Source organism: Trachurus japonicus, chromosome 3 (assembly GCF_045865225.1).
Source record: "Trachurus japonicus isolate A0001 chromosome 3, Traja_1.0".
NCBI classification, from domain to species: domain Eukaryota; kingdom Metazoa; phylum Chordata; class Actinopteri; order Carangiformes; family Carangidae; genus Trachurus; species Trachurus japonicus.
In genome coordinates, this window is record NC_140909.1 from 9,333,358 (window position 1) to 9,347,230 (window position 13,873).

General features: G+C 42.0%; 1 protein-coding gene across 2 annotated transcripts in view; it reads left to right on the forward strand.

The window, feature by feature from the left end:
- dagla (diacylglycerol lipase, alpha) overlaps window positions 1-10,661 on the forward strand; it is a 38,941-nt gene extending 28,280 nt beyond the window's left edge. For both annotated transcript variants that reach the window (XM_085759902.1, XM_085759909.1), the window contains exons 17-20: window positions 53-264; window positions 1,003-1,129; window positions 5,650-5,819; window positions 6,958-10,661. In XM_085759902.1, the coding sequence (XP_085616028.1) occupies window positions 53-264; window positions 1,003-1,129; window positions 5,650-5,819; window positions 6,958-8,080 (1,632 nt within the window). In that variant the 3' untranslated portion in view covers window positions 8,081-10,661. The remainder of the gene's footprint in view (window positions 1-52; window positions 265-1,002; window positions 1,130-5,649; window positions 5,820-6,957) is intronic.
- The last annotated feature ends 3,212 nt before the right edge of the window (window positions 10,662-13,873 follow it).

Genomic DNA, 13,873 nt, shown 5'->3' on the forward strand with positions numbered 1-13,873 from the left:
CTTTTTTCTTTTTCTTTTTTTCCCTTCTCCTTCTTCTTCTTCTTTGCCACAGTGGAGGATCATTGCGGGAGGCACCAAATGCATCCCCAAATCAGAGCTTCCACTGGAGGACGAGGACCCTCAGGCTCAGCCGGCAGCAGCTCCCCCCAGCAGTCGCCTGTGGCTCCATCCCAGTGACCTCAGCATTGCCCTTTCAGCCTCCACCCCCCTCTACCCTCCCGGCAGAATCATCCATGTGGTGCACAACCACCCTCCAGAGACATGGTGAGAAAATTGATTTGAAAGCCGTGGGTAGATCCGAGCAATTAAATCTCCAAATGTTGCTGTTTTTTGGTTTTTTTTTGTTTTTTTGCTGCAGATTCCACAAGTGAGTAGTGTTAGTGGCTCTTAAAAGCTTGTCTTTGAGCTCAAAGCATACATTTTTAAGCGTACAACTCCAGTTCACAAATGGGCAAGTGGTTGTATAACTGATGCGTGGACACTGTTTTTCCTCAAAGTAAATCTTGCATTTGTTTCACACCTGTGACATAAAAGAACTGGCAGCTCCGTGGGAAAAGGCAGCAGTGTGGGTTTAGAGTGTGTCATGCGGCACTGCCCTACTCTTCTGTTTTGCACTCTGCCGAGCTGCCTAATATTATTTCATTTTATAACCCTCCTGTCTTTTGCACCCGGACGTTTTCATACCTGCTCGTTTTGCGGTTTTTGCACTGTGTGGGAAATGCGCCCACCAAAGCACTTTATTACCTATTATACCCGTACACCTGCTTATTCACGCACTTACCCAATCACGCACTAAGTCGGTCGCGTGGCGTCTTGTTCTTACTCCCTCAACATCTGAGCATGTGCTGGTTTCTAAAATAAGATTATTTGTAATGTGATTACTTGTGCTTCCTCCTGCTCCATTGTTCTGAAGGACACTGGGACAGGCTGTAAATCAGCGTGTGTTCACTTTGTCTTTGGCCATGACTGACAGGCTGCCTCTCCCTCTTTTTCTCCCCGTAGCTGTGGTCAGGAGGAGCCGACCTACTCAGCTCTGTGGGGCGACAACAAGGCCTTCGATGAGGTCATCATATCACCCGCCATGCTTAATGAGCACATGCCCCACATGGTGATGGAGGGTCTAAACAAGGTCTGTGTTTTTATGTGTGCATGCACATGGTTGATGGTTGAAGTGACGGTGAAGCGGCTTTTTATTCTTGTTCCCGATTTCCAACACTGGGTGCTGAGTGAGTGTGTGTGTGTGTGTGTGTGTGTTTGTATTGGATCGAGGTGTAAAAAAAGAAAAAAAAAGAAGCTGTTATCAACAGTTGTTCATAAAGGGGGATACCACTGTTTAAAACTGACGGGTGTGTGACACATGTATTTTTTTTTTTTTTTTAAATCAACAATTTTACAAACAGACCAGCTCCAACAAGGTGGCTGATGTGTCATAAGATGCACAGTTATCTGTGTTTCTATAAACTGGCATTTAAATCTCAATCCTAATTTTTACACATTCAGTGGCATTCCCCTTTAAAGGGTTAGGTCAACATTTTGGCAAATTGGCCCATTGACATAATCCCTATAGTCATAGCAGTAGGTTCGTTACCTTTAATTGTCGGTGCAAGCTGTTTTTAGAACGGCGGAGCAGAGCCGCGAGCTGCTCAGAGCTACGCTACGGAGGCTAATGGGATTTCTTGGTTTCCCTCATCAAACTCCTCAAATACACAATCCAACAACTCCACAACACTGTCGTGGACAAGTTGTGACCTGCACATTCACCACGCTATGAGATAATATAACATTACGAGACAGAGTTGCTTTCGAGGCAATTGAGACTGCTTGCCGAAAAACTGCAGCAGCGGTTTTGCATGCATTTGCCTCTAAAACAACTCTGTGTGGTAACGTTGTGTTATTATCTCATAGCGTGGTGAATGTGCAGGTCACAACTTGTCCACGACAGTGTTGTGGAGTTGTTGGATTGTGTATTTGATGAGGGAAAACAAGAAATCCCATTACCCTCCGTAGTGTAGCTCTTAGCAGCTCGCGGCTCTGCTCCGGCGTTCTAAAAATAGCTTGCACCAACAATTAAAGGTAACGAACCTACTGCTATGACTATAGGGATTATGGCAATGGGCCAGTTTGCCAAAATGTTGAACTATCCCTTTGAATTTATGTCTGTTTACAAAGTTCCCTTTTGTTTTGGGGGCGTTTGGGAAAATCGATGCATGCGACTCGTCATTAACCTGCAACTGAACACACCTTTTTGTTTTCTCCACATTGCTCCAGTCTCAAAGCATGGGAACCGTTCACTCCCGGTTGGTGTCGTGGTCTCTCTCTCTCTCTTTCTCTCCCTCTCTCTGGTCTTTCTGAGCGTTTTCCGTCATGCACATTGAACGTCTGTTTTGATAACAGGGTGTTAATGTGTATGTTTGCATGTGTCGGATCCACTGTGGGGACTGCACTTTCTCTCTCTGGCTGCGGAGTTATAGTTTGTTCCTCTCTGTTTGCAGTGCGTGTATATGTACAGTATAGAGGTGTGTAAGTGTGTGTGTGTGTGTGTGTGTGTGTGTGTGCGTGTGTGTGTGTGTGTGTGTGTTGATGAGTGTGTGACTAGTCTGTAGTGTGATACCTCTGGTGTTTCTGCAGGTACTGGAACCATTTTGTCCCCTGTCTGAGCAGGAAAACTTGGAACCAGAGGAAGTGGAAGTCAGTCATCCCCCCTGCAGTACAGATGTGCTCATAAACACACAATCAGAATTAAACTCTCCCCCTCTCCCCCCTGATCCCCCATCCCCCACCCACAAAGACCCGCCGTGTACTGCCTCTCTCACAGAGACTGAGTCCATCTCTGTTTCTCTCACCGTTGCTGCTGCTGCTGCTGCTGCTGCTGCTTCTCCTTCTCCTTCTTCTTCTTTAGATGCAGCGTCTGTCGTTTTTCTTCCTCCCCCTCTAACAGACTGTACTCCTGCCCCACAGCCGTGCTCGGTCTCTGTTCCCCCATTTATTAACAGCCCCTGTGACTCTCAGTGTGGAGCACTTACAGCTGAAGATGATGATGATGATGATTCATGCATTCCAGCACAAACCCAATCAGACCCACCCAACTCTCACAACACTGGTGTGGGTCTGATTGTTTCTCCTTTTTCTGAAAAATGTAGTTTACAAATGCCAGACAGTGCTTCAGATTCTACTGTATAGACTTTATGACACTCAGTATTTACCTGGCTTTCATTAGCCACTATGTTTACCACAGTTATCAGTCAGAGCGGTCATCTCTTCAGTTTTAATTCACTGCCAAACACTTTAAAATAGTCTTTAACACCACTAATACTGTGACTAAGCGGAAAGGCCGAGATGAAGTGGTGTCTCATAACCGTGAAGTTCCACAGGAGACACATTTTGCCTGATGTAAAACTCAGAATATGCTGTCAGTCCGTGGAGAAAGGGCCGTAAAAGTCTGATATCTACAGTAACAAATTCATCAAAGATGAGGAGAGTGTGTCATCTCCTCCCAGGACAGAATCCACAAACGCCTGCAAAGCATTTTAACTGCTGCAGCAGCTGAGAAATCTGAGTAATCATCCTCCCTTGCCATCAAGCCTTCCTACTAGTATTATTGCTCTTTCCAGTTACACATAAGCTGGATGCAGGCAAGTCTGGGCAAGTTCACTGGAAACCGTGAGAAGGCGTTCCAGGAAAAGCAAGAAGCAAGGAGATTGAAATGAAAAGAATCTGAAACAGTTCACAAATCAAGATGGGGTGGTAAATTAAATGGCTCCATTAAGTTAAATGAAATAGCTGCTGGAATAGATCTCAGGTTTATGTTGTATACAACAGCACATACAGTAAGTTTCTAATCTCTTTAAACCTCTGTAAAAAGTAAAAGAAAAAGAAAACCGAGCCTGTCCACGTCCAAACCCACCTGCACTCTTTTCTCCTATTAATGAGATTCTTCATCCTTAATTTCAGCTCTTCGTTCTTTTCCACTCCTCTCATAGCTGCGGTACATTTGGTCAAGTGTTGTGGCATGAACTTGCTAACTCCGCTCCCCCCAAGTTAACAAGTCGTCTTTGTATTCACAAAGTTTCCATGGTAACCTAATTTCTCTCACATTAGCTGCTCTTTCTTCCTCCTTGGCTGGGTCTTTTTTCTCAGGAGCTGCAGCTCTTCTCTCAAGATTTCTTTTCCCTTTTCTGCTTTCTGAAAGCGCACATTCAGCTTTTCCTTGGTCATAATCCCTTCAAGGAACTGTCAATTACTCATCAGCTGCAGACGGTGCAATATAGGAGGAACAAATGTGTAAATATCAGGACTGTACTCAGCTCCGCTATTCTGCTGTAAAACTGAATCTGACAGATTTCTAATTTCTCTTTATTACCCAGTTGGTACAGTTGAGAAACTCCAAAACTGGAATTATATTTTTAATGTTCTCAACTGTGCATTTCATAATGCTTTGTCATAATGTTCTTTTATAAATTATATATGACATGTCGCTCCATGGCTATAGGGACTGCAGTACATTATTGCATAATGCAAAAAAAAAATAAAAGAATAAAACTGCAGCACAGATTTCCCTCCATGGGCTCAGAGTCTCATGTCTTGTTTTGTTTGGATGTTTTGCTATAATTTGTTGGTTGTTGTGCCTACAAATGCAGGTGATGTGTGTGGTGTTGTTAGTGCCAAAAAAATGTTGTTGTAGTTTGTCAGTTGCAGCAAACTTGTCCTCATGTAACACTGTCATGTTCTCATTTGTGGATAATAACCATCTGCATCACATACTTATTAACATGTTAATTTAATGCCATTTTTTAACATTGTTTACATTAATTTTCATTCTTTTCTGTTTTATTTTCCATCGTTACATGTATTTCATGTCATTTTATGTGTGTTCCAGTTGTTTTTACACCACAATGTTCTTTTACCGACTTATTAAAGTTAACATGTTAATTGTGTGTTGATGTGATTTGCCGTTAATGTTTGTGTTCCTCTCATTTTTAACACATTTTAACACAACATAGTTTAAAAAGAAATGTAGTGTGACATTTTTCTTGAGTGGTTTTGAAGCTACATACTCTTGATGGTGTGTGTTTCTTTATCACACACTGTCGATCTTGTGCATTTCTTTCTCAGGCATCATGACTTCGCTGTGGGTGTTTAATGTCAGTTGGAGTAGGTGTGAGCTTACCTTTAGATTGCACTTATCTACACTCGGCTTTTTACCACTATAATGATGGATGTGATCATATCTGCAGTTAAATATAGATCAGACCAAGGGTGAGCCGAGATGCGTAACTAGACATTCTTGGATTTAGTGTTAATGCATCCATCTACTGTTCATTTATTCAAACCTTTTACAACATTTTAACATTTATCTATCTGTATATGATGCATGGGCAGAAATACTAATTTCTTTGTCTGCAAAATGAGCAACATTTTTTACACTTTATTGATTTAATGCAGCAGTTATTGAATTATAAAACTGCTCAGGGAGATTATTTTTTCTGATTTACTAAGATTATATACAGTATCTTTCTCTATGAAATTACTTTTCCTTCCATGTGGATTCCCAACCTCAACACACCCTCCTCCTTCCCTGCTCTCTTGCTCTTATCTTACTTTTTACCCATCGAGTCACGTCTCTCCGTTTGCCTCTGTGCTCTGTGACAGGTGCTGGAGAACTACAACAAAGGGAAAACGGCTTTGCTGTCCGCAGCCAAGATCATGGTGAGCCCCACAGAAGTGGACTTGAACCCCGAGACCATGTTCATGGACACGTCAACGACTTCTCAGCAGCCGACGCCCACAACAACCCACCACCGCAGGAACAGTAGTGTTCGGTTAGTACACCAGGCACCGCTGTGGGTGTTGTCGGAGCTTCAAAGAATAATATATACAACAATGTGTTTGAGCCTGTGCACTGCAAAAACTCAAAATCTTACCAAGAATATTTGTCTTATTTTTAGTAAAAATGTCATTTCTAGTCAAAACTAATTTCATTATACTTAAAATGAGACTCATCACATTAAAAAGTAGCTTGTTTTTGACTCTTTTTACTTCTTTCAAGCATATTTTCACTTGAAATAAGTAGAAGAATCTGATAGTAGAGCAAGTTTTTCTTCTTTCTGATTAAGCACAAAAAAATGAAAATTAGTTTGAAACAAATGACAATTATCTAAAAACAAGTGCATTTTTAGGTGATGAGTCTTATTTTAAGTGGAAAGAGATTAAACTTGACTAGAAATTAGATATTTTGACAAGAAACAAGACAAATATTCTTGGAAAGATTTTGAGTTTTTGCAGTGTATGTTCAGTTTCTCTGGAGCGAAACCTCCTCCTAAACTGCCGGGGTGCTCATGGGGGACTAAAAATGTCTAATTTTAACAATCTAGCCAGTGCTAAACAATACTACTGCTACTAACTATGCTACTTTATTGTTTTCTCAAAATTATCATTTCTGTCTGTTCGTTTGGTTTAAAAAAAAAAAGACAAAAACCATTATTACGGTAAGCAAAGCATGCTAATACTAATTTTGCATAATGTGCTCCCTTCTCTCATGCACGCATGCACGCTGTCTGACCACAGAGCAGTTGCAACGTATGGTAGTATTCAGTTCCCACCTCGTCCTCTCTGGTTTAGCCCCTGTCCGACGTCAGTGTGATGTAGTAGTGATGGTTAAATTATATTATATCTCTGTATTAGATGCTAATACAAGAGTATATACACACTAGGTTACACTCCCAGTCTCCTTCTCTCTGTTCTTTCTTCCATCTTTGTAACATTTCACTGGTGTTGATATTAGTCTGTAGACTCTAGATTTGGTTCATATATTAACACTTTCCAGTTTCCCCCTCTTCTATAACCCTCCGTATGTTGTTTTGACCCGTTTTTTATGTCTGTCTTGTTGTGTTTTCGGATCCCCTCTCCCCTTCCTTTCCCTGCCGCTACTCTCCAACCCGTTCTTCTCCTCTCCTCTAGTTCATGTGCCCAGTCTGAAATATCTCTGGATGGTTTCTCTGAGTGCCCTCCTCCCCCAGTGCCTGTAGTGTTGCGCGGAGCACGAGAGCGGCTGGCGGTGGAGCTGAGGGACCGCAAAGCGCCGCTGGCCGTCATGGAGAGCCTCTCGGACGCCGAGTCCCTCTACAGCCTGGATTCCCGGCGCTCCTCGGCGGCGCTCCGGGGGTCGCCGATGCTGGGTAGCCTGCCGTTCCCTTTGGACGCCCCGATCCCGGAGGAGAACCCGTCGCTCAGCTCCCGCACCGAACTGCTGGCCGCCGACTGCCTCTGCCAGGCGACGCCGGAGCACCTGGGAGAGGTCGGGCCCTTCTTCACCCCGATGGAGGCCGGCTCCACCCCGGAGTACGGTCCGATGCGGCTATCTCCGGCCACGCCTCGCTACAGCGGACACCATTCCCCGGCTCTGCTAAACCAGAGCGCCTTGGCTCAGCCCATCAAGCCGGAGCTGAACGCCAACAACAACCCACAAATGCTTCCTGACGGGGATAATAACCAACAGATTCCCGGCGTCTACAGTCCGGGGAGCACTCCCAACGCTCCGCTCAGCCCCCAGACCGGCTCTCGACCGGTGTTGGATACGGAGGAAAAGGAGGACTGGGAGCTGGAGACGGTAGAGGAACAGTTGAGGGCAGAGACCAGACCGGCAGCTTCTACTCCTCCGCCCCAGCTGTCCAACGGAAACCCCAGCCAGGCGGTGCTGGAGTTCGCCCAGTACCTAGACTCTCTTTTCCGACTGGACGGCAGCAGCTCGCCGCCTCTGGAGCTGTCTGACGGAGAGTCGGAGTCGGGCCGGGGCTCCTTCAGCCAGGGCGAGTGTCTCGGAGACGGACAGCGGTTGGACGACAAACAGCTTCTGGCCAGAGCAACGCTAGAGCCGAATCTAGTCCCCAAGCCCCCACGCACTTTTGCGGGATCCGCCGATCCCTCTTCGGGCATCTCCTTGTCTCCCTCCTTCCCTCTGTCGTCATCCGAGGAGCTCAACGACCTTTCCCCCGGCGAGGTCGCCCCGCCGGTCATACACTCCTTACGAACATCTCCCCCTTGCCACTGCCCTGAAGAGAACACACTATCATCTATGGTGTAGTGTGATCCCCCCCCCCGAGACTCTGATGTCCTTTTTTGCCCTAGATTGAGAGGTGCAGTCATCCAAAATTTGAAAACATATCACAAGTACATGCATGCAATGGAATGCAGTCACTCATCAGAGATCCAACGACTGATCAGCTCACAAAACTGTTTCCATTCTTCAGGTGTCCCCCTCCTCCTTCCCCTCTGAACGCTGTTTATAGCATTTTCACACTATTGCAATGACTTAGAAAACAAAAAAAAAGATACCTCTCTCTGCATGCCAGGGGGCTGTGCTGCTTTTGGGTGAATATAAATAACTGTAGCTTCACGATGCCATTCCAAAACAATGTTGTCTCACCCACGTAGGGGACGCGTCAGCATTACATCAATTCCCTGACTTAACAAGAAATCAAAGGGAGTTAGTTATAACTGAGCAGGGATTCAAAAACTAACACTGTAGAAGAGGTTAGCATAAGGCACATCATCTGGGGTTGATGTACTGTACAACTTCCTGCACCCTCGGAAGCTCCAGAAATTTTTTTGTCCAGCTTTTATTTTGTTTTTATTTTTTAACAAAAAAAAAAAAAAATCAGGAATGTGAAGATGGACATGTTCGTCAATCAATAGAAGTGAGAAGACATTACGAAATGTTCCTCAGGTCTATAGAGAATTGACTTTGAGAAAGAGAGTATGTGTGTTACATTGGTGAGAATTCGTGTGTCTTAAAAATTTAGTGATTGTGACAAAGTTATTACAGACGCCTATGGATGTTTTTGAGTCTTTTGTTTACTCTTTATAGTGCATGAAGACATTTTTTTTCTTTATTTTTGAAGAGAAATTGTCACTAAGCCACTTAGATTGACATTTGAATACTCTTGCACATGTCATATTGCTCAATTTAGCCCCCTTTTGCCAAAAAATTTAATACACTGTATTGCCAAATGTATTTATGAGGTGTAATTTTGTATATGTATATGGATATTGCTTTATTTAAACACAAGCTAAGATCATTGTCTCCTCTCCCATAGCCATACTGTTGGATCCCATGTAGACTGTTACACAACAACAATACCACAGAAAAGATGTCATCCTCCTGACCTGAAGACACTGCCATGGCTTTCATTTTGAAAACACAACCTCGTCACCTTTGGGGTTTGAATGAACTCGCAGTCCCAACCTCATAACTACTGTACCTGTACTCTCTTCGGAGAGCTCTTAGCAACATGCCCGGTGGTCGGGGTCTGCATGCTTTATGCATTTCAGAGTAGCATGGCTGGTGTATAACAAGTTTTGTCATTAAGTCACAGTAAATAAGCTCTAAACATGAACATACATGTAAACTCAAAACTTTTTAAAAGGCTTATAAAAGCGCCCAGGTCACCTGACAGGACCAAACTGTGTATCCTAAAAGTGTCCCAGGATATCATTTCTCTTGTTCTCAAGGTGCTCTCGGTCATCTTGGATGTCAAGGTGTTTGCTTCCCTTTAATCTGGTTCATCTCAAACAAGCTTGAGGTTGGACCGAGCGAGTAAACGGGCTCGAACATTACAGTATGTATGCCGATTCTAAATACTGTACGTGGTATACAATCTTCCATATCACTCTGGGTGTAACAGGTGGCTCACAATTTGCATTATTTATTATTGTTAATGTTGATATCACTTTTATTGCTATATTTGATGGTATTATTATCCTTATTGCGCTTTTAACAGATTGGTTTGATGTCAGTGGTTTTTAATCTCAGTTTTTTGGGGGACAGTGTGGGGAATTTTTTTTATTTTTTTTTAGACTTTCCCAAATGTAAGGAGTTCTATATTTCAGCTTTTTTTCTGTCCGAGTGGAAAAAAGTATGTGACATTCTCCCATGGCATGGTGACAATATGCTCTTTTTACAAATCCTTCATAGTGGTGAGACATGCTGTAGAGAGTGACAGCCTGTTCACAGTGACCTTTCGGTGCAGCGCCGCCGCCATCCAAGCCTGGAGTCACCATAGTGATCTTCACCGTCTCTATTTGGAACAAGATTTCGCTGTGGTTTACTCACAGCAGACGTTTCCAGCCAGTTTACAGTCTGACACTCCTCACATCATCATCCTGCCAGGCCCCGGTTAGTCTCTCACAAAGATACGCTGAGGTTGGACGAGCAGTTTCCGACTACATTCACTAGCTTTTTGCTTGCGGGCGGTCATACACTAAACACTGCTGAAAGAAAAAGCACTATAATACTTTCCATCATGATGTGTACAGCACCATCCTCTATGTGTAATTATTTATGCAGATGTCTAAGAAAAAAAAAAGATGAATTCCAATAGAGTCATGTAGAAAACAAATATATAATAAGGAGATAATGACTATATAAAAAAAGATGTCAGTATTGACATATATTTAAAGAAATATATTTCATTTGAAAGTTATTTATTCTAACTATTGGCAGATTTACAAATTGGTCTATATTGAAAGAAGAATAATTCAACTATGTCTTGTCCATGTTTACCTGGTTTGCTTCCCCTCCTTTCCTGCCCCACAATGAGAATGTATTTAAACCCTCCCCCTCACTGCCCTGCCTGTAATGGAATAAACTACAAACTATGAAATTATATCTGAATTTCTGTCATATCTCTTTGAACATGAGCTATTGATATTAGATAGATAGATAGATAGATAGATAGATAGATAGATAGATAGATAGATAGATAGATAGATAGATAGAACTTTATTCATCCCGAAGGAAATTATTTGGCCAGGCCGCTCCAGAGAAAATACTTAATTAAAGAAATAAATAGGATACAAGGAGGAAAATATATGACAAAAATATATCCTGCAATGTCTATTATGCAGTGTGATGTCTGTCTGATCTGATTGTTTTCATTTCTGCTTCAAGATTACATGTTTCTGTTTAGCTTGCGTATGTACAGTATTATATAATAAATAGAAATATATGCAAGTTAATAAGAGTTTAACTGCAACATAAATCTCCTGTTTGTGAAGGTGTTAAATCAATGTGCTGAATGCTGCTGGTACACTTATGCAGAGAATGACTCAGATTAACAGACTTTGCTCAAGTGTTTGTAAAAGTAATGACTTTTGATGCCAAGTACTGTGGAGTGTCCTACTCAGGAACCAAACTTCAGCCAAATGGACCCATCCTGAAAAAGTTAGTGCTTCAGATTTGATGTAAAAAAAAAGAAAAAAAAGTGTCATTAGTTTGAGAAGTGCTGAGTGCAGATGGATTTTGAGTAAAGACTGCATGAGTTGTTCAGAGCTATATTTAAGCACAAGTGTAGGTGCAGTATATTGTGAGCGTACAGCAGGGCTGCTACTGTTGAGCCTTATGGAGGTGTCGTGAGTCAAATGACATTGTGTGGATTGCAGGTGTCTCTGTTTTACCCACCTTGGACCTGACTCACAATACACAGAGCAGGGCTTTTGCAAATAGGGAGAAAGGTGATGACAGTGCTTGGGGCCCACGAAAACCCCCAGTAGCTCAATCTGTCTATGACTAATTTATTCTGCATAGTATACAGTATAACCATGACTAACAATCATACAAATGCTGCATCAGCATCAAAACATGCGATATATTCATTAAATATGTTTTATTTTCCAAGCAATAACCCCCTGCCTTCTTAAAAAAACTGAAAGAAAATAGTTTATGTCCATGCTGGAGCAACAGTAGCCCCTGTAAACGCTTGAGACAGTTATTCATCATGACAAAGCAGGTTCTTCCTCTGCAGATCTCATTAACCTGGCCAATATAGGTCGGGAACTGGTTCTAGCTGGATTTTCCAGCAGGGTAGAGCTGACTGTCTGGTTAAATTGAGCAATTGGAAGTGAAGGAACATTACCAAAGAGTGTATAGTCGTCAAAAGTGTTGATAGATTCTATCAAAGCTTTAAAGAAAAATAAACCCAAAGACTGCAGGTTTCAGTTCTACTACTGGTGCTTTCATCCTCCAAATGCAAGACTGCAGCACAAAGTAGAAATGCAGAAACAGAGAGAGAGAGAGTGCCACAGAGGGTGCTGACAGGGTGTGATCTCTGTCAACATGGGTATCAAACCCACAACCTTAACGTCCAGAGTCACGCATTGCACAGACAGATCTAATCCGACAGACACCTGACCTCCTCTCTCTCTCTGAACACTGACATGTAGCAGCTGTCAACCTGTTTGCGTGCATTTGTGTGAGACAAGTCAAAGTAAAAGTCAACTTTTTTTTGTCACTGCTACATGATTTACATGATCGACATACATTTAAATTGTGTTTCTCTCCATTCACGGTGCTGTTAAAATAAATACACACAATATAAAAATATATGAGACACATTTACTGTGTGAAGTATAGGTGTGACATTCTGTTTGCAAATATGGATGCAGATATGAAGTTGAAAAATGCAGATATGTGGCATTTTTGTTCTTGGGTGTTAGTGAGAAGTAGTGTCAGAATAAAGTGGCTAGTGCAAATAGTCATCTGTTCGCCAGTAATGGTGTCATAGTCCAGAGTGTGGGGGTAGAGGGCAGGGAAGAAAAGAGGGAATTGGGTAGAAGCTGGAAGAGAGTTTAGTTTCCTTACAGCCTGAGGAAACTGAACTCTCTTCCAGCTCTACCCCCTGCCAGCTTTCTCTGCCAGAAAACTGGCTTTCTTGTAATGAACAGATGTGAAAAGTATTTGCAGAGAGAGAGAGAGAGAGTTAAACAATAGGCTACATACACAAAAGTCTGGACACAGCTTCTCATTTAATGGTTTTTGCTTTATTTGTATGACTTTCTACATGGTAGATTTATACTTAAGACATTAAAATTATGAAGAAACACATATGGAGTTATGTAGTAGCCTAAACAAAAAAGTGTTAGGCTAATTAAAACAACCAGCAGGTGACGACCTCATAGAGTTGATGACAGAACCAAGTGTGCAAAAGCTGTCATCAAATCAAAAGGTGGCTACTGTGAAAAATTGAATAGATTTAAACATATTCTGCTTTATTTAACCCTTTTGTTTAGGCTACTACAGAACTCCATATGTGTTCCTTCATAGTTTTGATGTCCTCTGTTTGAATCTACAACATAGAAAGTCATAAAAAATAAAGAAAAAACATTGAATGAGAAGGTTTTGACTGATAGTGTATATGACTTTGTCAGGGATTGAATGATAAAGTCCTGAACTCATTTACGTCGTCGTCCCTGCATGGGCGGGTTATTTGAACAAAGGGACGAGCACTTACAGGTGATTCTTTGACCGTGTCGTGTCATGCCTTAGTAAAGGTAGGCTACACATTGTTTTGCTAAGGTTTGAATTGTGTTTTTTTAAAGAACAAAAATAAGTCCTTTTGGTTATCAGTGGAATCTCATTTGGACACTAATATCATCTCAACCATGCAGCATGCGCCAATTCATGTAGTTCAGCAACCGTGACTTTCTTTTCATTTTGGGTTTGGGAAGAGTAAGGTTGTAATTGTTTGTTCTTTTGTTTTGTTTTGTTTTAGTTTTCTTGTGTGTGTTTTTTGCTTTTCTGTCCTGTTTTGGTCATGTTTTGTTGTGTTGTTAGGTTTGCTCTGTCGTTTGTCTTCTGTTTGTCTGTTTTTTTGGACAGTGTATTGTCGGTTTATACATTGTATTATGCCTGTTCCCATTAAAAATAAATAAAGTTTCGTATAAAGTGAACAACCTAATAAAAAAAAACAAAAAAAAAACACCACCTTCATCAGGACAGTAACAACATGCTTTATACAAATATTTATGAAGTCTGTGATGAAAAAAAAAAAAAAAAAAAACTATGGTAATGTCCCTCCACTCCACCAGGCGGAAGCAGCGT